Source organism: Diabrotica undecimpunctata, chromosome 5, assembly GCF_040954645.1.
Source record: "Diabrotica undecimpunctata isolate CICGRU chromosome 5, icDiaUnde3, whole genome shotgun sequence".
Taxonomy (NCBI): domain Eukaryota; kingdom Metazoa; phylum Arthropoda; class Insecta; order Coleoptera; family Chrysomelidae; genus Diabrotica; species Diabrotica undecimpunctata.
The window spans coordinates 125,701,189-125,729,045 of NC_092807.1; the positions used below are offsets into that span (position 1 = coordinate 125,701,189).

The 27,857-nt window shown below is 32.1% G+C and overlaps 2 protein-coding genes across 2 annotated transcripts in view; one reads left to right on the forward strand and one right to left on the reverse strand.

The window, feature by feature from the left end:
• The window catches only part of LOC140441766 (neuroligin-4, X-linked-like), a 960,081-nt gene that overhangs the window by 327,300 nt on the left and 604,924 nt on the right, over positions 1-27,857 (reverse strand). The gene's annotated exons all lie outside the window — the stretch shown is intronic.
• LOC140441769 (cathepsin L-like proteinase) lies at positions 584-27,846 on the forward strand. The gene is made up of 5 exons (XM_072532674.1): positions 584-759; positions 6,830-7,096; positions 15,715-15,852; positions 22,162-22,408; positions 27,476-27,846. Exons 1-5 carry the CDS (start codon positions 682-684, stop codon positions 27,793-27,795), a joined length of 1,050 nt encoding a protein of 349 aa, XP_072388775.1. The 5' UTR covers positions 584-681; the 3' UTR covers positions 27,796-27,846.

Consider the following 27,857-nt stretch of genomic DNA (forward strand, 5'->3'; position numbering starts at 1 on the left):
AAGGGATGTCTTGAAAAATATGATTTATATAAAGAATATTTTGTTTGTAAAACTTGTCTTAAACAACTTGTAAAAAGAATATTGTTTTTGTAAAATTTGTTTTTGAAAAATATATAAATAAATGACACTTTGTTTGTACGTAAGTACTTTTGTTTTGTTTTGTTTTAGTTTTGTTTTTAATGCACAATCAATATTTTGATATAAAAATTATGCCAATTACTGGGTGCCAATGATTGAGTACACTGTCAATTACTACATGCCAATAACTAGAATATAACTGACAACAATTAGTAAATGTGTATAATGTCTAAAATAACCTATTTTTGCATTATTTTTCTTAATAATTTTAATAAAATGACATTTAATTCGTGTTCAGTAATAATAGTGAATTATAGCAAATCTAATACTTAAACAACTCTTTTCCTTAAAGTGTCAATAACTGGGTGGTTTACCCCACGCATTTAATTTTATCTGTACTGGATGGAATGAATTATCTTATTTCGGTAACGTAATATTGATAATATAAATATATCTGTAAAATAAATTAAATATGTTAATTTAGAGACGAATATTTGAATAGATACTACGAGTAATCTAAAGTGGAAAATAATAAAACAAAATTCAATTTTTTTAACCGAGTATATTAGACTAAGAATCCGGTTAATAAGACATTGTTTAAATATGAAAAGAATATTTATTATCTTGATTTTATCCGTGGCTGCAGCAAATTGTGTTTATCAAGAATGGGAAAAATTTAAGGTTAGTTTTATGGACTATATATTTTATTTTGATTATATAAAAATTATATACCTATATATATATATATATATATATATATATATATATATATATATATATATATAAATATATAAATTTCTTAAATTATCATACATATTGGAAAGATTTTTGATAACAGTTTTATGTTGAGACTGTTAATCTTTTTTGTGTGAATCATCTCCAATATGCATCTTTTGTTGTAGTTTTGTTCTTTTTCCAAAATCTGTACAAAATCAAAAGAATGGTTATTTTCTAGAGAATGCTTGGCTAAGGCTATAGTGTTTAATTTGTTGATTTGTACACTATGTTTGTGTGCAACAATCCCTCTATATAGATATTGGTGTGTTTGCCCAATATATGTTAAATTGCAGTCTTTACAATTTATTTTGTAAATAACATTTGACTGATGATCTTTATTAACATTGGGTTTGAATTTTGAAAAATATTTTCCCCATATTTTTACCGATTTATGTCCAACAGTGATATTATGTTGTTGCACACAAATCGGCAAGAAGTTCCAGAAAATATTATACTTATACTTTTCGCACATTTTTTTTAAATCTTTTATGAAAACTATTTGCGCAGTAAAAATCGAAACGTCGAATTTTATTTAACCATGTAATTTGTATTGCAATTAATTGTGTTTTAACCCCATATAAACATAATATTTAATCAAGACTTTCTTAGTTAGCAAACCCAAACTCAAGAGAAGGAACTTGAAATGGCAATAGTTTTCATAGATCTAATCTGAGTCTACGCAATAGTATCGAAAAAGTGTCTGTTATTTAAAATTTACTAGATGTTACTTGAGGTTCATTTAATAACCCGATAAACCATAAGCTAAGTAACTGACTTTTTCAAATAAACCTTAATGGAGAAACTTGCAAATTTAAAAGTCTGCAAAACGGTCTACCACAAAAGTCAATGATGTCTTTCCTCCTATTAAAAATTTACATACAAAATTTTTCAGGTATTATCTCATACAGATTTAAGTTTGCTGACGAAATGTCCCTAGTTGTCAAATAACGCCGAATCCACTCTAGAAGCAGATTTGGACACTGTACACAAATACTTCAGGAAACAAGGCTTGAAACAGAACCCGTCAAAGACCATTCTTATCACTTTTCGTCTTAACACTCGTAATACAAATTAGAAACTAACCATAGAATGTGAAGGTATTATTCTAAGCCCCAACCGAAATCCAAAATATTTGGGCGAGCAGTAGGCAATACTCTCACATTCAAACATTTGCAAAATGCTGCAGCTAAAGGAAAAAGTTAAAACAATATAAATCACAAGCTGCCTGGAAAATACATCAAGGGTGTCCAGTGCATAAGTAATCAGAATGAGCGCCCTGGCTATAAAGTACTCCAAAGCAGAATATTAAGCACATGTCTGGCTAAGTGGCTACCACACAAACGTCCTAAATTTTCTGATCTTAGATGCTGCTGCTCTGAATAGTTCAATTGATGAGCATCCGTACCATTCCCTCAAGTTACGCAACCATGAGATTCTTCTTCTTCCTACACTTCTCTTGCCCTGGATTTTCCCTTGTATAATCAATTGAAGTAGGTTGTATCTCTCATTACGCATAACATGCCGCAGGTATTGCAGCTTTCGTGTCTTGATGGTTTCCAATACTTCCATTCTTTTGTTGATTCTTCTCATGACTTCGTTGTTTGTTACATTCTCGGTCCATGATATCTTCAGGATTCTTCTATACACCCACATTTCTAATGCTTCCAACTTTTTAGCAGTCGACGCGTTAAGTGTCCATGCTTCTATCCCATAAAGCAGAGTCGAGAAAATATAACACCTTGCCAGCCTAACTCTTAAGTCCAATTTTAGTTCTCTTGCACAAAGTACCTTTCTCATTTTATTGAAGTTTGTACGTGCTTTCTCTATTAGAACTTTGATTTCTTTGGAGTAATCGTTTGTGTGATTAATTATTGTGTCAAGATAGTTTTAGTTTTCAACTTGTTCTAAAGCACTACCGTTAATTGTCAGGCTTTCTCCATTATTTTGGGTTTTTGATATCCTCATAAATTTGGTTTTCTTGGTGTTTATTGATAATCCATATTTTTCTCCATACTCAACTATCTTGTTCATTAGCTTTTGGAGGTCTTGGAGGTTGTCTGTTATTATGATAGTATCGTCCGCATATCTAATGTTGTTAATTGGTGTTCCATTGACCTTGATTCCTGCTGTTTCTCCCTCAAGAGCTCTTTTCATAAATTCTTCAGAGTATGCATTGAATAGTAGTGGTGACAATACACACGCCTGTCGCACTCCTCTTTTAACTTCGAACTCTTCTGATGTGTGTTTATTAATGCGTACGTGTGCCTGCTGTTTATAATATAGATTTGTTATAATTCGAAGGTCATTGTGTTGTATTTGTTTTGCTTTGAGGATGTCCATTAGCTCTTTGTGGCGGACTTTGTCGAAAGCTTTGTTGTAGTCTATGAAACAGACGTACATATCTTGGTTCACATCCAAGCATCTCTGGATTAGTACGTTGAATGCAAAAAGAGCTTCACGGGTGCCTACGCCATTACGGAATCCAAATTGAGTTTCTTCAATATCCATATCAAGTGTTTTGTAAATGCGTTTATGAATGATCTTTAAAAACAATTTAAGTGTGTGAGACATCAGGCTTATGGTACAGTGGTCGGGGCATTCTCTAGCATTTTTCTTTTTTGGGAGACAAATGAATGTTGAGGTCAGCCATTCGTTGGGTATGTCACCCGATTGATAAATTTTAATAAACAGCTTTAAGAGGACATCAATGTACTCATTTTCTATTACTTTAAGGATATCGATAGGCAGTTGATCTGGCCCCAGGCTTTTTCCGTTTCTGGTGTTCTTTAGTGCATACAGTATTTCTTCCTTTTTAATTTCTACACTTGTTTATCTGTCCTTAAAAGACAAGTCTTGTGGGTTTCCACTTTCGTCGTAGAAGAGCTCTTCCATATACTCTTCCCATCGTTTTAGTTTTTCGTCAGTCGTTATCATAGTATTTCCATTTTTATCTAAAAGAGTTGTGTTGTGGTTTCTTTTTTGCAGTCCTGCTATTTCTTTAACCTTTTTATGTATGTTGAATAGGTCGTATTTGTTCTGAAGATCCTCTATCTCTTTACATTTTTCCTCATAGTAAGTTTGTTTTGTCTCTCTTATCTTTTTTCTGATTTCGTTGTTAATGATTTTGTAATTGTGACTGTCTTTGTTCTTGGGTTGCCTTCGTTGTTCCATCATGCCGAGTATCTCGTCGGTCATCCATTTGTCTTTCTCTCGTGTTGGTTTTTTTAATATCTCTTTGCATGGAGCGAGGAGGCAGTTTTTTATTGTTTCTCATTGTTCGTTTATCTCGTAAGTGTTAGTATCTAATTTATCAAAGTTTTCGTATATTTTCTGTTGAAGTTTGATTTTTATATCAATTTCTTTCAGTTTTCTAACATCTAATTTTGGAGTTCTTTGTGGTTTTCTAATACGTTTAAGCTTAAACGTAACATTAGTAATTAGTTACGCCAACACCTAAGACTATAATTTTTTTTTACGTAAACAACAACTGTTAGCAAAACCCAAGACGGTCGATATAAAGATATTAATGAACTAGGTCAAGGACAACTACAATTAAAATCCTGAAAAACATTAACCTAAACTGCTAGTAACAACAAATTTCTCATCCAAAAAGCATAGATTTTGCGAATGGAATCAATAAATTATATCTCGGATATAGAACCGTACAATCCAAACGGCTTTTCTCTTCCTCACCGTCAATGGTGCAATCTGAACAGAATACGAGTTGACCATAAAGTTTGTAACTAACTATATTATTTTAAGGCTGAAATGTCGAAAGGGGAAACCCCAAGTCGTAGCTTTAATTAAAGATGGACGCTCGCAGTAATATGCTTCTGATTTTATGGGAATCCACCAATCCAGCGTTTTAAGAGCTCTAAAAATATCCAAAGAAACTGGAGGTTACACAAGAAGAGCAGTTTTAAGACGTCTAAGGTCCGCGAACCCCGCAGATGACCGGTATTTACGCCTATAGACTTTGCGTATACGTCATGTTGCAGCTAGGCAACTACGAAATAATCATTCCACAGTCCGTACTGTTTGAATAAATGTCAATTTGGTTAGAAACAGATTAAAGGAATTTGGAATTGAAGCCAGAATACCTGCGCCTGCTACTGCTCCACTGTTAACGAAAGCACAGCGTATGGTACGTTGAAGATTCGCAAGAGAACGTGTCGATTGGTATATTAACCACTGAGGTAATATTATTTTTACCGATGACTCAAGATTTTCACGATGTGAATCCGACCAATGCATTCCAGTTTACAGATGCGCCGGTGAGCGATTTGATCAGTTAAACATAAGACCTGCTAGAAATTATGGAGTTGAATTGATTAGGATAAGGGGAGACATCTATTGCTAAAGTCACACAGAATTAACAGTGTTCCGTAGATGTTCTGACGGATGATCGGTATAAAGAGAGGTTCTTAAAAATAATGTCGTGCCCATTGTTCCAATTGTTGGAGAGAATTTCGTTCTTATGTAAGACAACGCTCGCCCGCACGTTGTTAGAATAATAATTCAATATCTTCAAGAGATTGGTATTCAAGTTCTCGATTGGCCAGCAGTCAGCCTAGACCTAAATCCAATTAACTAGAAAGACGCATGGCAGCCCCTATCGTCGCTCAAGATAACCTTGATGAACTGGTAAATGCTTTAACTGAAGGAGAGGAAAATTTTATTTGGAGTACATACGATCTCTGATAAGAAGCTTTCCACAAAGAATGAGGGACGTCACTAGAGGCAGATAACGTGCTAATACCAGATACTAAAATGTTCAGTTTGTCCTTGAAATTCCTTATTTTATAGATTTGTATTTTTTATTCTTATTGAGTAATTGTTACTTTAATTTTTTTTTGGCCTGTTATTATTTGATTTTTTATTTTACTGGTATACACCAGTACCATAATATTTCTACGTTTTATTTCCTGGTATTTACTAATCAAAATTTCTAAACTCAATGCGTCATTTATTGCGATGCTTTTTGTGACTAGTGTATATTTTGTTTGAAGATGTCTCTTGCCATGGTGTATAAGATTCGGTGTATACCGAATAAGGGAGTCTGTTATGATTCTGTGTTGATTTTCACTTATGTTCCTCAATACTTCAGCCCCATAAGCGCTTATTCATCCCATATATGTTTTACAATGTACTTCACCGGATAAAAGTGTTGTGTTCATATCCAAGCATTGTTTCGAATACATTGTGCTGGTTAGTAAATATTTTAGACAAACTCAGTAAAACACAGGTTTAATTTAAATAAAAATGTATTCGGAATATAAAAATAAATATCAAAATAAAATTAAATCATTAATGTCCACTGACAATTCAGACGTCAATCCAATTCAAACGACGGAATCGATGGCGCTATAACTCACTGTTTAATACTTACGAAAAATAAAATACAATTAATGTCATAAAATCTGAACAGAAATTACAGTATGTTAATACACACAATAAGATGGTAAGGGACGGGTCAAAGGAATAGAAATGGAATGGGCCAATCAACACCTGGTCTGGCGAGGAGCAGATAGTGACTAATGAGTACATAGTCACAGTTAAGAAGAGGTCTGTCTAAGAACAATACTCTAAGATTAGATACGGAACTGCATCTAGATTATTACTCTAGCAGAAGCGCTTGGCATTCAGTCAATACCCTAGTGCCGGTAGAGTTGTTAGCGCCGTGTATTTCCCGAAAACCTGGCATCCATACAAGTGTGACACTGCTGCGTCGGTCGATTAACTTATTGTTATTGTGACAAGAGCCTAACTATCTTATGTCTTCTGACAGCCCACATAGGCGTTTAACTATATAGATAAGAGTCTCGTGTTATTTTCAGGTATCTTATTTCGCTTATGAATAATTTTTTAGTTTTGCCTATATTGATTGTCATTATTATTTATCACGTTTATTGTCGTACCGCATAATAGAAAAAAATTAAGCAAGTAAGCATAGTAAATTGCGTACTATTTTCAGACGACATTTTTCAAAGTGTACCAGACGCCAGAAGAAGAAAACCAACGGTTTGAAATATTTAAAAAAAATGTGGAGTTAGTCAAAGAACATAATGCTAGATACGAAAAACATGAAACGTCGTTTAGCATGGAGCTGACTAGATTTTCCGATAAGTCATATGAAGAGCTAACAAGAAGGTTCGACGAGTTTAACATTGACAATTTCGATGTACTTGAATCAACAACTTCTAGAACTTCTATTCCTTATTACTGCAATAATGAAACAAAAGTAAGTTTTTTATATTATACTGCATAATATATTATATTGGGTTCCTGTAATTCTGCATTGTAGTCTTTAAAATATTTTACCGTAAATCTTATTTTCGCCATATTAGATTTGTCAAATTTACAAAAATTATAATGCATAGATTGATGAAATACGACAAATTTATATACTCAATTTGAACATTCAGGCTAGCACAGATTTTAATATCGATACCTTCGTTTCTTAGTGTTGTACAAGAATGTGTAAAAATAATAAGACATGGCCACTTCGACAGACTTCTAGTAGCATTGTAACCTCAGAAACCTTTTTTGGATAATGCTAGAAAGGTCACCAATCGAGACACTACGGACGACAGCCAGATGGTTGGTGAAGAGCGAGTCGTGGATTCGAAACCAGCTTTTGGAACCGGGGATGGGTCCCATGGACGAAATAAGTAAAGATAGGACAGGATAAGATATATAAGAAAAGATGCAGTAATAAACAAAATGATAGATGGGTAAAATTACCAAAGATAAAATAAGATAGAAAAATGGACCACTTAAATTTTGGGGTTCAAGGGGAAAATTAAAAAACCTTCGAAACGAAAAGAAATAAGGAAAGATATTTAGGTTCTGAGTTCAAATTCAAGGAAAGATATCAACAGTTAATTATTAAATAAATTTTGTCAACACACTTTATAAACAAATAATAAATATATTAGGTGGACTCCGTCCACCTACTTATCTACGAAACTTAATCAGCCTGATCTTGCTCCTGGTCGAAGGTATAATAATAATTTAATGTAATAAGCAAATATTCAGAGCTATTATTTTACCAGGAAACTTATTAGAAATCGAGAAATAAAATTCATGGATGAAACAAAACAATATATTTAACAACACAATTAAATAGGTGTAATGTAAACAGCAAGAAATTAAAGAAGGAAAAATTAAGGGACAATTAGCTTAGTAAAGAGTAATAATTATTTAAGTAATTATTATATATTCCAAATTAATAAAGAATAAATTCGACACAGTTTAACGTATACATTTCAAATTAAAAACAAAACAATTGACCCAGTTTAACACAAGCCTGAATGTTTAAAAAATTACGACACTTAGACCTTGTTGGAAATTAATACAAGGTACGAATTGTTAAACAAGTGAGAAGAATTGAGCTGACTAAGAAGTTTTTACATAGCGTGATCCAGTTTAACACATGGATGTGACAAAAAGAATCTAAGGTACGAGTTGGCGATACATAAAAAACGGAATGAAGTGGGTCAGACAGTCAGTAAGAGCACGGCGCTGGTGAGTGCCTCACGCGAGAGGCGCGGCGATCGGGCGCGCTGTTGTAACTCGACGGGACGGTGTGACGTATAAGTGTCGGCAACTGGAGATTCGAAGGTTCGCAATCTCAAATCCCTGTAGGACTGGAGGCGTATTCCCTAGCTAGAGCCTAGATACGCGAAGGTAACTAAGATCTATATACTAACCCAAGGTATATCTAATAATACGGAATTGTCCGACCTTTAATTCCTTGCTTGTCTCTTCTCGTCTCCCTTCGCGCCTGATCGAACATTTTTGGTCCTAACTGATATTTTGTAGTATACAGTATAGTTAATACATCGTAAACTCGCAATTTGTTTTTGTTATTCCTAGCCGTTACAGGTCGAGACTAGAAGAGATACACATTTCGCTTATGCAGTGCTCCGGCTTCTAACGTAAGCCCATAGCCTCTCACTCTTTGCAGGACCTGAGACCAAGAAGTCCTTAATTCCCTTCCTTTCCAGAAAGATTTCCCTACCCTCTTGTAAATCCGCGAGGGCGGAACCAGTCAGTCCAGACTAGTGGAACCAGCAAGCCTTGCCCCGCTCGCAGGGATAAGTATCTCCTAAAAATTGTAGAGGCATTGATAAGGACATTGAGACAGACGTCTTCTAGAATGGTGACAGCCTTTATCAGAGTGGAGACAATTCATTAGAGGGGTTTAGTCGATTCATCTATAGCTTCAATCCTAAATTACCACACTTTATGTTATTAAATTATTATTATTATGTTATTAAGTTATTACTTATAAATATATTAGATAGGCGGCTGAATGTAAACACAAGTAAAAAAATGCACCATCAATAATAATTAATTGTTGTATACACATTAAAATAAACAGTATTATGATTAAGAAATACCCTCACAGATACAAGATGAAAAAGTCATGCACAAATAAAATTATTAGTGAAGAGAGCCTTGTAGTATTAAAAATGAAAATCAACTAAAGCTGATTAAATTAATCTCTCTTCGCTGTTTATGGGATTATCTCGTGATAACGGGTACAGTAAATTTAAAAATGAATAGCAATTATAGCAAATAAAACAAAATTATTTAAATTTAAATTCAAAAGAATACAAAAAGATTACAAGAATTCTGTAGTATAAAAATGAAACCAACCCGCACTTGGTTGTAAGTTAACTTTCTGTCTCGCACTGTTTTTAGTTTAATTAACTGTTCATACTGAATATTGAATGTTCGTAATTAGTATTCGTGAGAAGTTCTTAATAACTGATTGAAAGTTCGTATGAAATATATAAATGTTCTTTCAATTGAATTGCTAAATCGTTAGTTAACCTTAACTACAGGTGAAGAAATGGTTGACGCAGTTTCGTCCAGGATTAGGTAATATGATTACAATATTACTCACCCAGATAATTAAAGGTAATATGATTACGATAACTTACAATCAATCTCAATGACTGCTGCACTATTTCATTGATTCTACTATACTTTACTAGTACTGAAGTTAAACAAAATGAAGGTACTTTATAACAATATTTAATCTAATATGGTATTTTCAATGATTTAAGAGTATTCACACCTTATTCACAGAGAACGGTAAGATATGCAAGCGTCTTTACTCGAAGTATGTCCTGTCCAGAGTCCCTTTTTCTTCCTCTCAAAATTTTACAAGCTTCCAAAAAAAAGTGGGATATCCCCCACTCAAAAATGTCAACTTGCCTAAAAAGGCCAGTAAGTAACGGGACTCTTGTAGTTAGGCACCGTGAGAAAAACCTTTCAAAAAAGAGAAAAAATCTTTTGAATTAGGTTCTTTCAGAAAGATACTATAGCTTTTACGACTATGTTTACCAAAGTTATCAAAAAAGACCCGCCTGAAACTGAAAAAAAGTTAACAAAGATCTACCATAAAATATTCTAATTCGGCCTCTTTTGATGAGTACGACCATCCGTACTTTGAGAACTCCGTGATAGTCGGTATGTTCCAATAAAAGTTGCGAAGGGTGAGCAAGCCCACTCGCATATCTATTTGCAAATACGGCCATGGGCATATCAGCCACAAGGGTAAAGGAATTAAAAATTATTTACTATTTTAATTATAAAAAACATATTACACCATACAACATAAAGTGCAAATGCACACTTCATTTTGAAACATGCATTTAATATTACTTTTTGGCATTATTATATTTCTTGAAGAGTTTTACTTGTTTTCTGTGAAAAGGGAACATCTTCACGCCAATAACAAATCAATGTAAAAGGCACAAAAGTTGGCAAAGGCAAAAAATGGCAAGACTTCTTGACTCATGCCTCTTTCTAATAAGCCGGAACAGAAATGACGGATTCAAATGAGCTGCATTACTGTGTCAATAATTTTCAAACTGAGCATAATCATTTTCTAGGTAAAAGATGATTGGTCAGTTATAAGAGTCACCCAATAAAGTCCATACTTCATATCCAAGGAGCCAAGGAAAAATAGCAAACTGGAACTTTGCGGAATACAAATGTGACGAACAAAATTTTATAGTCGGAAAATTTATTAACTGTAACTTTTTCTTTTAAACGCTAATTTGGCCGTAAACATACTTAAATGAATATATTATATTTTTTTTGCAAATAAAACATAATGCCTGCAATTAAAATTACATGTTTTTCATGCTCCCACTTTCATTTAAAAATAAAAAAAAAGGTTCTTCGATATAAAAAAAATATGTAAAATTTGTAAAATATTATATTATTTTGTAAATTATCGTTAAATTAATCTACATGTTTTTCATGCTCCCACTTTCATTTAAAAATTAAAAAAAAAGGTTCTTCGATATAAAAAAAAAGTAAAATTTGTAAAATATTATATTATTTTATAAATTATCGTTAAATTAATAATTCTTAGTAGTTTGGAAATGCTTTGTCTTAACTTTAAATGCATTGGACATCTACTGTAACCCTAGACCTAAAATTTTAGTCCAGTATATCACGGTAAAAATCTAATCTAAAAAAGGCTAGAATGACACGTCACGCAGCTTGTCTGCGACGACAACTCCTAGCGCCACCTAAGAAAAAACCTGAAGTACCAATTGACATTATAATCCTATTTTGTGCTTAAATCGATACGGTTAATTTATTGCTAATTCATTCTACAAATCGATGATTCAAATATCCTTACTCGGAAATTTTACTACTTCTTTAGTAATTAAGTTTTTCACAACCATAACAAAAAATATGGATTACTGTCATTTTAGGGTAAGATTTATTAAGTAAAATAATTTAGAACATTATGTTAATAATGTTAGTAGTAAAGCAGCAATAGCGTTTCTGCCTCATTTCCCATTATAAAATCCATTCGAAGGTTCATTCTGCTTATTTTTTGGAAGTTTTGTCGGGTGAGGAGGGGGCTAAAATAGATCGTCGGGTTGTGACAGAAAAAACACACATGGCAGCATTGGCCATTGCCAAAGGGGCATTACATTATATCTTCATACCTCTGTTGTTCTTGGTCCGGTAGGAGCATGTGATGCTTTAAATAAAAGGGAGGGATATAACAAAATATGTCAGAATAGAAAAAACAAACAAGGCGACTACCTAGAGATTACACAGTATCTTCATTATTATTGAACGTATATTTACATACAAGATAACATAGGACACTATAATAGCTGTACCTCTTTAAGGATTTGTCATCAGATATCCCTCTTATACCTTTTAGAACCTTCAACAACCTGTATAAGTTTTTTATGTGAAATCGACGAGTTTTTCACATATACACTGGAGTAGTATGAAACCGCAGCAGTATACTGTAAAAGTTTTACTTAATTATAGCATATTCTTTACTAATTTCTTATTGTAGGTATAACATGTATGAAACAATATGAAAAATTGTACACAATAAAAAGCTGTACTACTTTAAGCGTCAAATAATTTTTTTTTAAATTTTTTTTTAAACAAAGCATTTTTACCCGTTGAGTTCTATTCATTTATTTTTTTTTAATAAAAAGACACATTGCCGCGTTCAGCAACAGGTTATTAGCGGCATTTCTTAGTAAACAAAACTTTAAATCTGATACAAAATATTGATTGACCTTAGGTAGTTTAATAAATTTTTTACGTGATAGTTTTCTAGTAATAAATCTGGTAGAGTAATTGGTGTATTGTTCATTGAACGTTCTCTATGATATTTTGGACACTCAATTAACAAATGGACGACGGTAAGAGGCGTAGCACATAGGTCGCACAGGGGGCGTTCACTGGCCGAAGCCCGAAAGTAAATAAGAGTGTGTGATCTTAGTGTGTCCTACACGTAGGCGCGTTAGAACCATTTGAATAAATCGTGTACTTCCACTAGTTTTCCACTGTCATATTTCAGGTTTTAGCGATCTTAATTTAGATTGCAATAGAAACCATTCGCACTGCAACTGACCAATCACTTTTTGTTTAAAAAACGTTTTGAGATCTTTACATACACTCTCACACACTAATTCAGATTCCGCACATTTTGCTGTATCACAAGCACTACTTTCTGCCTTTTCATTGCCGATAATTCGTATATGCGATGGGATCCATACAAATTTAAGAAGTATGTGGTTATCTTGGGTGATTTGTAGTTCAGTTTTTATTAGTTGCTCCAAGGGCTGTTTAGGATACGGATGCTGTATTGCAAGAAGAGAGCTGGGCGTCAGTGAGAAACAGAGGTTTTGAAATTCTTGAGAGGTTTGCATGTTTTAGGGCACGGTACAAAGCAAACAGTTCAGCGGTGAAAACATTTTAGCTAGGCGGTAGTTTAAATTTGAAAGTAAACGTTCGAGTCACAAATGCACAACCAATGCCATCATTAGATTTAGAGGCATCTGTAAAGATGTTTGTGCAGTTAAGGTAGTCTCGTTCAAGAATCTCGTTTAGTTTGTTTTTGATTATAGTGTATTTTTATGTATGAGAGAGTAATAAAACAATAAATTATGTATGCAAATCCCTAAACTGTTGATACGGGTGACTCAATGAAAAACAGATATTTGTCAACAAGTTTACAGAAGTATATAGGAAAACAATTTTAAATTGACTATGACCACCAGGTATAAAGGTTGGAGCAGAATAGAATACAATAGTTGTGAGGGTTACTAATCCCTAAATAAGGTTGCCAGTGTCGGAGTGATGGAGGTTAACAGGTACTAATGAATTTGCAAGAAATTTAAGATGTTTATTTTATTGGTTATATATAACCAATAAAAGTTTAATAAGTACCTACCTATTTGCAAAATAAAGTTTAATTCTTTAGATAAAATAAAACGTTTTATTTTATCTGAAATGAGTGCATTCCACGAAGTAAGAGTTTCAACAATCAAACATTTAATTCTTTAATTCCAGGAATCTACGACAGTAATTGACTAGATAATTACCTTCTAAACGTATTCCACAGAAAATGTGATAGTGGGTTTTTCTATTTTGTAGGAAGGTCCAAGTGGCGTATTCAAAATTCTTAACAGTTCACTAAAAGTAGGTACTTCAGTTGCAAGGTGCAGTTTATTGTGTATACTAGTGTTATGGAAAATTTGGAAGTGCCGTGTAAACGCCGAAAAATTGGTCCTTTAACAGTTAATGAAAAAACATTAATATTTAATTGTTTTAAATCATTTACAGACAAACGTTTATGTGAAAGTGTTAATGAGACCGTTGAGTTAGTTAGCAGTACACTTGGTGTTGGGAAATCTACGATTTACAGAGTTATTAAAGAAGAGAAATGTGGTAGTTTTCAAATGCCACGTAATGCTCCAGGGAAACCAAAATTTCAAATAGAATATCATTTTAAAGAAGGACTTCGACGGAAAGTGCATGAATTCTTCTTTAGACAAGAATTTCCAACATTGGATAAAGTTCTTGTCTCAGTTCGAGATGATAAGGATTACCCAGAAATGAGTCGAAGTACGTTATGGAAATTTTTAAAAGAAATAGGCTTCCGCTGGAAAAATAATCCCAGAAAGTCTATTTTATTAGAAAGAAGCGATATTGTCATATGGAGAAGACATTTTCTAAGAACCATAAAGGAAATGAAAAACCAAAAAAGAAAAATATTTTATCTTGATGAAACATGGATCAACGAGGGTCATACACCAAATAAATTTTGGCAGGATGAAACTGTTACAAGTCAAAGGCACGCTTTTGTAAATAACTTATCTACTGGTTTAAACCCACCATCAGGAAAGGGACGCAGGCTGATAATAGTACACATTGGCAGTTCAGACGGTTTTGTTGAAGGTGGTTTATTAACTTTTGAATCAACTCGTACCGGTGACTACCATGACGACATGAACGCTGATGTCTTTCAAGAATGGTTCGAACAAATGATAGATCTTCTTCCTAAGAACTGTGTAATAGTAATGGATAATGCAAGGTATCACTCCAGACTTATAGAAGGACTGCCCACAACCAAGTGGTTAAAAAAAGACTTGCAGAATTGGCTGAGTTCAAAAAATATTACGTACCATCCCGGATCTATAAGAAAGGAACTTTATTCGTTGTGTGCCCTTCATAAAGAAAAATTTAAAAAATACGAAATTGATGAAATTGCCAAAAATCGTGGAATGACAGTACTTAGATCCCCACCATATCATTGTGAATTAAACCCGATTGAACTGGTATGGGCACAGATAAAGAGTGAAGTTTCAAGAAAAAATATCACTTTTAAAATTCATGATGTTAAACAGTTGTTTTTGGAGGCCGTAAATAATGTAAAACCTGAAAACTGGGAAAAGGCAGTAAATCACACTATTAAAGAAGAGGAAAAAATGTGGAAGCTGGACAATATTACTGATAAAATGATCGAGCCAGTTATTATAAATCTTGGTTCTGAAAGTTCATCTTCTGAATCTGATTTGGATTTGTAACAAGTAGCTGTAAGTTTTATATTAATATTTTTATTCATCTATTTAACATACCTTAGACGGTTTTAAAAACTCTTTTTCTCTTTTGTAATTTTTAAAAATTAAAAAAAATGTGAATTTTTTAAAACCCCTTTTTAATTTAGGCCAGTCAGTTCTAATATAGTGTGTGATAAAAGAGGTCACTTTTGTTTACATACACATAACACTTTATAACACTGAAATAATTCATTTATTTTTTACAATTATTCAAAGTAATTTTTCAATTAATCTTGAGCACGTCCATGGAGTGGTCGGAGGTACTAGTTAAAATTATGCTAATTACTCTTTCGTTCATAAAAATAAACTATAGTATGTTGTTATTGCATTTTTATTTTTCGTTATTTTTGTGAATAATATATTATATACAAAACAAAATTTATTTTTGTTAGTAGGCGATTTTCTGTTATCGCCAATACTATTTTCTAATATATGACACAAATTTTAGAACATATACACTAATCGACAATTTGAAAATTTTGAGAGCGATGATGATATTCCAGATTCAGTTGATCTTAGATTAAAGGGATATGTTTTACCTCCAAGGGATATGGGTGAGCTTGACGAGCATTGGGCATTTTCAATTGTAAGTATTACTTTATGATCTTTCAATCCAAGATCGTTATTCTCTTTTTTTACAAATCATAAAAGTAGGTAAAAGAAATCAAATAAGACTTACTTACAATCAATTTAATTTTACTACCAAAACGACCGGTTTCGCTTTCTGCACTTTGCAAGGCATCTTCAGGTCAAACGGTACAAAGTAAATTAAATTCTGAAATTATAAAAAGCCCATATTAGGGTGCCCTCTTATAAAGATAAAGATCAAACAAGTTAGAGTAATTATGCCAATATTATATGTCTGTGTTTATTAATATGCATAAAATTGATTAAGTAGGCAAAGTAAAAACCCACAAATTGGTAAGAGATAATCTATTGAATTGTAATAAATTAGTAACAAACAAAGTACTACTTACATGTCGGTACAAGAATTATTAGTTAATGATTCGTGATACATAGTTCAAACTCTGTACCCAATATAAAAGTAGCAATTATTAAAACAGCAAATGAAAACTTAAAACCAAAGAAAAGAAAACATAAAGACTGGATGACTGAAGAAATACTACTATTAATGAATGAAAGAAAATCATTCAAAACAAAAAATCCAATTAAATATAATGAAACTAATAAGAATAAAAGAAGCTAAGGAGAGAATGTTACATGAGCAGTGCCAAGAACTAGAAGAAATTGAGAAAAATATGACTTTTTTAACATGCATAAAAGAATTAAAGAATTAACAGAAATGAGAAAAACACTTCAAACTACGCAACTAAGAGATGAAAGTGGTGCACTTATAACAGATATAAACCAAAAAATGCAGGGATGGGTACAATATATAGCACAACTTTTTGAAGACAAAGAGAGAACAGAAGCACCAAAAGAATTTAAGGATGTTACTGGGGCTCGACATTATACGAGAAGACATTGAATATGCAATGAAACAAGCTAAAGGTGGTAAATCTCCAAGGCCTGATGAAGTTCCTATCGAATTACTCAAAATTGTGAATACTGAATCTATTGATCTTGTTTTGGATCTATTCAATACCATATATAGAGCAGGTATAATACCTAAAGAATGGCTCCAATCAACATTCATACTGCTACCCAAAAAAGCCAATGCAAGGAGTGCAATGAACATCGCACCATAGCCTTAATGAGTCATGTCTTGAAATTGTTTTTAAAAGTAATTCGCAATAGAATAAACAAGAAATTAGATGAAGGCATAAGTAATACACAAATGGGATTTAGGAAAGGACTGGTAACACGAGATGCACTGTTTGCAGTAAGTGTTCTTTTGCAGAGATGCTTAGATATAAATCAGGAAGTATATGCCTGTTTCATTGATTTTTAGAAGGCATTTGACAGAGTGCAGCATAATCGGCTTAAAGAAATTTTATTAAATAAAAACATAGACAGTAGAGACATTAGAATCATATGTAACCTCTATTGGAACCAAATAGCAAAAGTGAAAGTTTTATTTAATCACCCTTGTTATTCAATTTATACAGTGCAGCCATCTCAGAATTAGCCCTTACCAAGGTCAGTGAGGGCCTTATAATAAACGGTGATCCACTTAATAACATAAGATATGCTGACGACACCGTCCTTCTGGCAGGAACACTAGAAGAACTGCAACACCTTGCTGAACAACTAAATATATATTGCAACGATTATGGACTAAAAATAAATTTGAAGAAAACCAAGTTCATGGTATTTACAAAAGCACAAAACATCAAAGTTAAGCTGGTACTAGATAATACCGAAGTTAAACAAATATCTTCATACAAATAGCTTGGACCATAGATCACAGAAGATACTGATCAGACAAAAGAAATAAGATGCCGCATTGAAATTGCACGGTCAACTTTTAATAGAATGAGAAAACTTTTTTGTAATCGCGATATCAATATATCGCTCCGAATAAGAATGCTTTGATGTTATATTTTCTCTACCCTTTTGTATGGGGTTGAAGCTTGGACACTTAAAAAATCCAACATTAAAAACCAGAAATGTGGTGTTACCGAAGTATTTTAAAAATATAATGGATGGATCGCAAAACAAACGAACAAGTTCTCGAACAACTAGGAAAAGAATGCAAAGTTTTAAATTTCATAAAAATCAGGAAATTGGAATACTTGGGGCACATCATGAGAGGTGAAAAATACGAACTACTAAGGAATATAATGCAGGGAAAAATAAAAGACAGAAGAAGCGTAGGAAGACGTAAAATCTCGTGGCTAGGCAATCTCCGTGAATGGTTTGGATGCAGTTCAATTGAACTATTCAGGCGCGTAACCAACAAAATTATAATTGCCAGAATGATTTCCAATCTCCGACAGGAGCGGAACTTGAAGAAGACGAAGTTCAAACTATCCTGTATTGCTGATGATGGATGATCTTCGGTTAATATTGTAACTGTCTGACAATTAGCGAGGAAGTTTCTTGAAAGGAGAGATGTTAACAAATGAAATAGGAATTAGATATATCTGATTGTTTGTTAAATGAAAGTGATGTTTTATGTTATTTAAATTATTAAAAGTTATTTATAATTATTTAAGAGATATATTTTAGTGATTCATTGTCATTCATGACAATGAATGAAATTAAATGTACTATTTTGTGGGTGTGCAATTTCTTTGACTTGTAATTATCAAATTTTTGATAAAATACTTTTGATTTCTGTTTTGGCTGAAAATTGTGATGTCATATATGTTAAAATTATAAAACTAAAACAATTAAGGACAATTAGGGACAAACAGAATACAATTAAAAGGACAAAACAGACATTAAATAAAAAAAAACTAAAAAGGGGACTTATTGGCACTACATCACTTTGTAGGAAAGGAACTGGTAAAATTGAGTTTTTTTGTTGTCTACTAGTATTTTAAGAGGTAAATTTGACAAGCTAATGTAGCTTAAAGTGTGAAAGTAAGTTATTCTTCTATTTCTTAGTGTTTTAGCTAAAGTTAACTAGTTTTTGAAGCAAACAGACCTTACTGAAATATTAGCTAAACATTTAAATTGAAATTGTAAGCTATTGTGTATAATATTGGCATACTTTTAACAATCACTAAATGAATTAAATTTAAATGTGACAATCGAAATAATTGAAATAATTTCTTATATAAAAAAAAATTTTAAAAGTCAGAATTACAAAAAAAACTTTTGGTGAGTATTTGGTAACAAACTATTAATAATAAATAAATATGATTGAAATTTACTGTTACACCGTTTAAATATTACATCAGTTACCGGTAGTCATGCCCATACTCGGCGCTTAAATGTCATAATACCAGAATTGCCAACCTCATTATTAATTTAATAACTCAGTTAATTTCTGAAATTGGTTGATTAATTTGCTATCAACAATTTATCTATTTCTCTGGTTTTCACATTAATATATTAGAACTAAAATGAAAAAAATTTTACACATACCATTACAGATGGCTCATCCACGCCGTCAATAAGTTTTTTCTAAGTTTTTCAAAAAATTTGTATATTTATTACATATTTGGATTAATATTTTGTTACCAAATACTCACCAAAAGTTTTTTTTTTTGTAATTCTGACTTTTTAAAATTTTTCATATATAAGCAATTATTTCAATTATTTCGATTGTCACATTTAAATTTAAATTTAATTCATTTAGTGATTGAGAACAAAGAAATTGAACATCCACAAAATAGTACATCTAATTTCATTTATTATCAGTAGTAATATCCCTAGGACATTGATAACAGACGAGATAATTTCATGACAATCGAAAGTTCATTCCTTGGTAACAGCACGAAGCCAAAGGCTGAGTGCTGTTACCAAGCAACAAGCTTGAGAAATTTGTCATGAAATTATGAGGCATTCATCAATGTCCGAGGGATATTCGGCGGATAATTTTTCGAAAAAAAAAAATCATAACTCAACATAACGAAACATTTATTTATTAAAAGTACAGTTAGTGAAAGTACAATTATTAAAATTTAAGTTAACATTCTCATTGCCGAAACGTGACATTTTGAAATTTATTTGAATGAAGTTGTCAAACTAGATCGTGTTGTCATAGGGATTGAAAATTGCACTGAATGCAATTATCAGTCTAATGTTGACATGATTGGGTGAAATTGTTCCACATGACACAAAATGACGAAATTTGAATGGTTGTTAGAACAGTCGAAAAATTAACATACAAATGTCCTCTTATTGTAAAATTTCCAATAAATTAACACACATTTCTAAAATATATCTCTTGAATAAATATCAATAAGTTTTAATAATTTAAATATATAAAACATCACTTTCATTTAACAAACAATCACATATACCTTATTTCTATTTCATAGGATTCAATTAGAATAGGAGGCAAAACTTCAAAGGCTTTCAGCATAAGCACCGGACTCACACAGGGAGACCCGCTGTCCCCATTACTATTTAACCTAGCATTGGAATATGCAATGCGAAAAATCTATACCAGAGTCAAACCAGACATAACTGCCAGATGTAGATGCAGTAGCACAGACAACACTGGAAGTTAAGGATATAGTATCGAACTTTGAAGAAGCAACACTAAGCGTAGGCCTGAAAATAAACGAAGAAAAAAATAAATACATGGTCGTATCAAAAAAGGAACGACAGCGAATAAGACAAAACATTACCATAAACGATCATAATTTTGAGGTGGTCAAAGAATTCAAATACCTAGGAGCAACAATTACCAGTGAAAACACAGGAGAACGGGAGGTTGAAATACGAATACTGGCGGGGAATAAATCATTCTTTGCCATTCAACATCTAATGAGGTCAAAGCTTCTCTCAAGGCGTGCCAAAATCCAAATGTACAAAACCATAATACGACCAGCAGTGACATATGGAAGTGAAACATGGACATTGAGAAAGAAAGAATTCAATAAGCTATTAGTATGGGAACGCAAAATCCTGCGAATTATATATGGTCCTGGCAAGGACAGCGTGACAAATGAATGGAGGAGCAGATACAACAATGAAATAGAGACTCCCTTCGGGAAAAGAAACATCGTAAGATACATAAAACCCAATAGATTAAGATGGGCAGGCCACGTGGTACGGAGTGATGACGACAGACTGATTAGCAATGTGTTTTGGGAAAGACCAGATGGTAGAAGATCGACAGGAAGGCCTAGAAAAAGGTGGAAAGACGTAGTCAGGGAAGACCTGGAGAAGATGGAAGTAAGGCAATGGGAAATAATAGCACAGGATCGGAATCAATGGAAGGCAATAGTAAACGCGGCAAAAACTCACGAAGAGTTGTAAAAGCCAATGATGATGATTATTCCTATTTCATGTGTTAACATCTCTCCGCTCAAGAAACTTCCTCGCTAATTGTCAGACAGTTACAATATTAACCGAAGATTACCCATCATCAGGAATACAGGATAGTTTGAGCTATGTATCATTAACTAATAATTCTTGTACCGGGATGTAAGTAGTATTTTGTTTGTTACTAATTTATTACAATTCAATAGATTATCTCTTACCAATTTGTAAGTTTTTACTTTGTCTGCTTAATCAATTTTATGCATATTAATAAACACAGACATGTAATATTGGCATAATTACTCTAACTTTTTTAATCTTTATAAGACAGCACCCTAATATCTGCTTTTTATAATATTAGCATTTAATTTACTTTATACCGTTTGACCTGAAGATGCTTTGCAAAGTGTAGAAAGCGAAACCGGTCGTTTTGGTAGTAAAATTAAATTGATTGTGAGTAAGTCTTATTTTATTTATTTTACCTATTTGAAATGGACTTACACAAGCAACACATTGTTGATTTAAATCATAAAAAGTTTTAAAAGTTTTGTAACCAAAATATTTAAAATTTACTTAAAAAAATATTTCTTCCTTAGCTGCCTATCATTTATAAATTTTAGACCTGCTTAATAATGTTGGTTAAGATATTACAAATGGCTGCAGATATTAGTAGTCATTCCAGCATATTGCTTTAAGCCATTGGTGCTTTTTATTTATGTAGTATTATTTAAACAAACTTTAATTATTTTATCTTATATTATTCTCAAGATATTTAAGTTTTCTAAATGGAAAGACAGAATAGTAGTATTAATCGCTGAAGTATATCACAAGTACGACATCGGAACGTGGAGCCGCCCTTAAAAAGGTGAAGTGTTGGCCGAAGGACAGATGAAGCAGTAGAATAAAAGTAAAATCGACATTTTGCCTGAAAAAGACAACAAAGAAGAAGAAACTATAATTATATGTAAAGGATCACTGGTTCATCTCTGATATCTTTGATTTACTAAAAAATGTGTTAGTTTTGATTTTATATCCTTTTTTTAATTTACAGTCTTCAGCTATGGAAATAGAAACCGCATGGCATAATCTTACCACTGAATATTTAAGTGCACAATTTTTAATCGACTGTACTAAAAATTATCAACAGGCGTACAATCAAATATACTATTATGGAATACCTAGTGAAATTGATTATCCGTTTAAAAATGGAAAAAGTGAATGTAAACCAGTCTGTAAAGGCCGATGTCTTAATGATAACTATTTATCTTATGAATTTTTAATCCAAAGAACCATAGCACGTAAGTATTATTATATTCGCAATAGATGTAACATATGATATTATATACGTATATATATATATATATATATATATATATATATATATTATATATATATGTATATATATATGTATATATGTATATATATATATATATATATATGTATATATATATATATATATATATATATATATATATATATATATATATATATATATATATTTGTGTAACAATAAAACACTGAAAACTTTGTTTTCAAACTTCCACAAATTTATTTTAAATTCTTATCACTACAGCTGTTTCGGCTGATTGCCTTTCTCAAGTGATCTGTTTTTGGTATGGGTTTACACTTTATAGTCTCTAATGAAATAGGTTGAGGAGGGGAGAACTGTTTGTCTCAAGCTGGTCATTCAGAATTATATCGGTGTTTTTTAATTTGTTTATTTCCATAGATTCTAACAAAGATAGATTAAGGCCTTTATTTTGAATGTGGAGAATTTTAAATTCGTCATTAAAAGAATGATTATGATTTAGAAGGTGAAGTGCGTATGTAGAATCTGTTTTTCTATTATTGAAAACCCTTTTATGTTCTGCTATTCGTTTATTAAAATTTCTACCTGTTTGACCAATGTAAGTTTTTGGGCAGTCGCCACATTTAAGTTTGTACACACCACTGTGTAAGTGTTTTTTATGTTGGCTCTTGTTGTTTTTAATATATTTGCCTAGGTTGTTATTTGTTCTGAAAGCTGGTGTTATTCCTTTCTTTTTTATGTGTTTGGTTATTTTTTTTGATATTTTGCCTGTATATGTAATCGAGCAGAAGGTACTGGGTTTTTTTCCTGGTGGTGGAAATACTTAGTTCAGGGCTTTCTTGTGTAGTTTTTGATTTAATATTTTATTAATTGTTTGTTCATTGTATACATTGTTTACTGCTATTTGCTTAATTATATTTAATTCTGTCTCAAAATTGTATTTTGACATAGGAATTGCTGTTAATCTATGTAACATACTATGATAGGCTGCCAGTTTATGTTGTGTGGGATGGGATGATGAATTGTGAATAGTCGTGTCAGTATGGGTAGGTTTATAAAATATGGAGAAGTCATGTTTGTTTTTAAGTCTGGTAATTTTTAAATCTAAAAAATTTATGGATTGATTTTGTTCTGTTTCTATTGTAAATTCAATATGACTATTAAGAGAATTAATATACGATAAAAATTGGTCGAGTTGCGTGTTAGTTCCTGTGAAACATACCAGTATATCGTCTACGTATCTCCACCAATATAAAAACTGTTTGAATATGGGATGTTTTAAAATCTTTGTCTCTAAATGATCCATAAAAATATCTGATAGAAATGGGCTTAGAGGATTGCCCATTATAAGTCCTGCACTGTTATTTGTATATAATTCATTATTAAATTCACCCAATACACCCAATAAGACCTGTAGTGTCTTTTTATACAGCTCCGTCATATAAACTTTCAAAAAAACTGCTAGAGATTATTTTAGAACACACTAAATTTTCACCTAAATTTACCATAAAAAATACAATAGAACTAGTTAATAAAATAGAACATTTTCAGTTACCTAACAACTCCAGATTAATTTCATTTGTCGTAAAAAATCTTTTTCCTAGTATCCCTCCCACAGAAACTTTTATTCTAGTAAAAAACCTTTTAGACCAAAATAGTACAAATCCAATCATTACATCTGAAATTTTACATCTTCTTGAAGTTTGCATAAACCAGGACTACTTTGAATTTAATAATGAATTATATACAAATAACAGTGCAGGACTTATAATGGGCAATCCTCTAAGCCCATTGCTATCAGATATTTTTATGGATCATTTAGAGACAAAGATTTTAAAACATCCCATATTCAAACAGTTTTTATATTGGTGGAGATACGTAGACGATATACTGGTATGTTTCACAGGAACTAACAGGCAACTATACCAATTTTTATCGTATATTAATTCTCTTCATAGTCATATTGAATTTACAATAGAAACAGAACAAAATCAATCCATAAATTTTTTAGATTTAAAAATTACCAGACTTAAAAACAAACATGACTTCTCCATATTTCATAAACCTACCCATACTGACGCGACTATTCACAATTCATCATCCCATCCCACACAACATAAACTGGCAGCCTATCATAGTATGTTACATAGATTAACAGAAATTGCGATGTCAAAATACAATTTTGAGACAGAATTAAATATCATTAAGCAAATAGCAGTAAACAATGTATACAACGAACAAACAATTAATAAAATATTAAATCAAAAACTACACAAGAAAGCCCTGAACTTAGTATTTCCACCACCAGAGAAAAAACCCAGTACCTTCTGCTCGATTACATATACAGGCAAAATATCAACAAAAATAGCCAAACACATAAAAAAGAAAGGAATATCACCAGCTTTCAGAACAAATAACAACCTAGGCAAATATTTTAAAAACAACAAGAGCCAACATAAAAAACACTTACACAGTGGTGTGTACAAACTTAAATGTGGCGACTGCCCAAAAACTTACATTGGTCAAACAGGTAGATATTTTAATAAACAAATAGCAGAACATAAAAGGGCTTTCAATAATAGAAAAACAGATTCTACATACGCACTTCACCTTCTAGATCATAATCATTCTTTTAATCACGAATTTAAAATTCTCCACATTCAAAATAAAGGCCTTAAGCTATCTTTGTTAGAATCTATGGAAATAAACAAATTAAAAATCACAGATATAATTCTGAATGACCAGCTTGAGACAAACAGTTCTCCCCTCCTCAACCTATTTCATTAGAGACTATAAAGTGTAAACCCATACCAAAAACAGATCACTTGAGAAAGGCAATCAGCCGAAACAGCTGTAGTGATAAGAATTTAAAATAAATTTTGTGGAAGTTTGAAAACAAAGTTTTCAGTGTTTTATTGTTACATAAAATGAATTTCCATCAAGTAACGGTCGAATCCATCAATTATATATATATATATATATATATATATATATATTTAAAAATTTTTTGTTTTGGTATCGACCGTATCTTTTTCTTCCTATGCCGTCCCCATTAACGGAGGTTGGCGACCACATTTTTAAAAGCTTCTCTGTCTTTTGCAACGTGGAATAATTCGTCTACAGTCATCGACCGTATATTATTTAAAATAGATTCCTTTGATATATTTCTGGTTCTGTCGGTCTGCAATTAAATCAATTTTATTTTTTTGTCACTTAATATTTCGCCAACTGATTGTTGGCTTCATCAGAAGTGCACTACAAATTTATTAAAACAAAGAAATAAGCAACATTAAGATAAAATTACATAAATATTTACTGGAAAATAAATTTATAATCATCCACCATATAAGTGGATAATTATCCACTTATATGGATGACTATCCTTTTGATTCAAATACAAATATTAACAATATCACGACGAAAGTTAGCGCGAAAATTGAAAATTTAAATGGCATAATAACACAATATCTGACGTATTAGAAAATTTGAGACGAAGATATTATTATTACTTGTGCATTAATAACAATGGAGGGCACTTTGAGCATGTATTGTAATCTTAAATGTAGTATTGTAAGTCATTAATTTTGTGACTTTCTAAATATATTTTTTTCTTATCTTAGTATAGTATAGTAGTACCGTACGCCATTATAGAACAAGACTAATGCTACACTATGTTATATATTTGTAAATTCAGGGCTACTCAAAGCTATAAAAAATACAGGGTGTCCCATTTGAAATATTAAAGATGCATTTAATTTTGCTCTCCCTGTATACAAAATTTGGTCTGTGTTGGTCGGTACATATAAAATAATACAACTTTTTTTGTATGCCCAAAATTAAGGAAAATAAAATATAATCAGAAACCCTATACATATCTTACTTTCCAGTAAATTACTTCACTACACAAAATATTTTTAAAAATTATTGTTTATAAAGTCAATAAACTAATAGCTAAAACCAAAAACTTTAATAATTAATTAAAAAGAAACAAATTTTACTGCGCTATTAAAAGATTTCTAGTCGATACAACCTGAACGAAGAACTTCTTCTTCTTCTTCAGCTTTTCCCATTATGAGTTCGCCGTTTTCGTCCTCCACAGCACTCTATTCTCCCAGTCTTCTTCTCTGATAGAGGTCTCTATCTATCATAGCATTTCCGACGTATGTTTTCCATCTTGTAGCAGGTCTTCCTCTCCGTCTTCTTCCCGGCGGGTCCCAGTTTAATATTCTTTTCGGCCACCTATGCTCTGGCATTCTTTGTAAATGCGTGAACCACTGCAAGGCTCTGTTTTCCAACTTTTTTGTAATTGAGCATTTTACTTCCATTCTGTTTCATATTTCCTCCGTTCTTATTTTATCCGCTCTTGTGATTTTTAGACATCTTCTCAAAAAGTCCAGTTCAACTGTTCTTATTTTACGAAGACTTATTTATCGTACGAAGAACTGACAAAGAATAAAATAAAATGAAAAAAATTGTCGGTCGCTTGCAAAAATTCCTGACTCGATTACATCATTAGGCTATTCATCAATATTACTAACTGACTGGAGCTATCAGTGAAAAACTGGAAATAGTAGGACACCTTCGCTGATTATTCATGTTTAAGAATGTATCTACCCAACTGTCTGAAGATGTACAGCATACAGAAATAACATTATCACAGTCTATTGATACCAATTAATACACGGAAAGTTTGAAGAACTGTGCTCTTTTGAATGTATAAATCTCTCTGAGTGTACAATGTCTGCTAACTCGATGATCTGGTTCGGGGTAAAACAGTACTATAACAGTTAAAGGTGATCAGTTTTTTGTTTCTAGTACTTTAAGAATCCGGTTTCCTGTTAAAATCATCTGCAGAAAAGTGAATAGATATTTAGGAGGCTATTTCAGTTAGCTGAATTATCTTATTTTACTAGAGCTATATGTATCGCCACATTCCTGTGAGTATCGGATTATCTAATTTAATTATGCGCGAGATTATTTGGCTTATGTTCAGGTATTAAGTTAGTTTGACAGTTATTATAAACAAATATATACCATTTGTAAATATTTTTTTTAGTACTTGGTCCTGTAACTATTTATTTTGATGGAGGCGATCTACCATTTTATAAACAAGGAATAATTGATGGTTCGAACTGCCCACGCAGCTTTATACCAGATCCTTTAACGTGGAGAAAACCTTGGAGTGCTGTTATAATAGGTTACGGCAATGACGGTTTTAACGGTAGTGGAACTGATTACTGGATTTTAAGAAATTCTTGGGGCGATTCTTGGGGAGAAGAGGGATACTTTAGGTTAATCAGAGGAAAAGAAGCTTGCGGCATGATGCGGTTACCGATATGGCCTTCACTTCAAGAGCCAAACGGAATTTGTAATTAACATATTTATAATAATATATTTAACAGGTTACAAATAAAATTTGTCTTTCTGCTTTTGAGTAT

What these genes read in the sequence shown, in the direction of transcription:
- LOC140441769 (XM_072532674.1), top strand. Translation starts at nt 682, where the DNA reads ATGAAAAGAATATTTATTATCTTGATTTTATCCGTGGCTGCAGCAAAT. An exon ending in ACTGCAATAATGAAACAAAA is followed by an intron (nt 7,097 to 15,714) that starts GTAAGTTTTTTA and finishes CACAAATTTTAG; the next exon opens with AACATATACACTAATCGACA. An exon ending in AGCATTGGGCATTTTCAATT is followed by an intron (nt 15,853 to 22,161) that starts GTAAGTATTACT and finishes TTTAATTTACAG; the next exon opens with TCTTCAGCTATGGAAATAGA.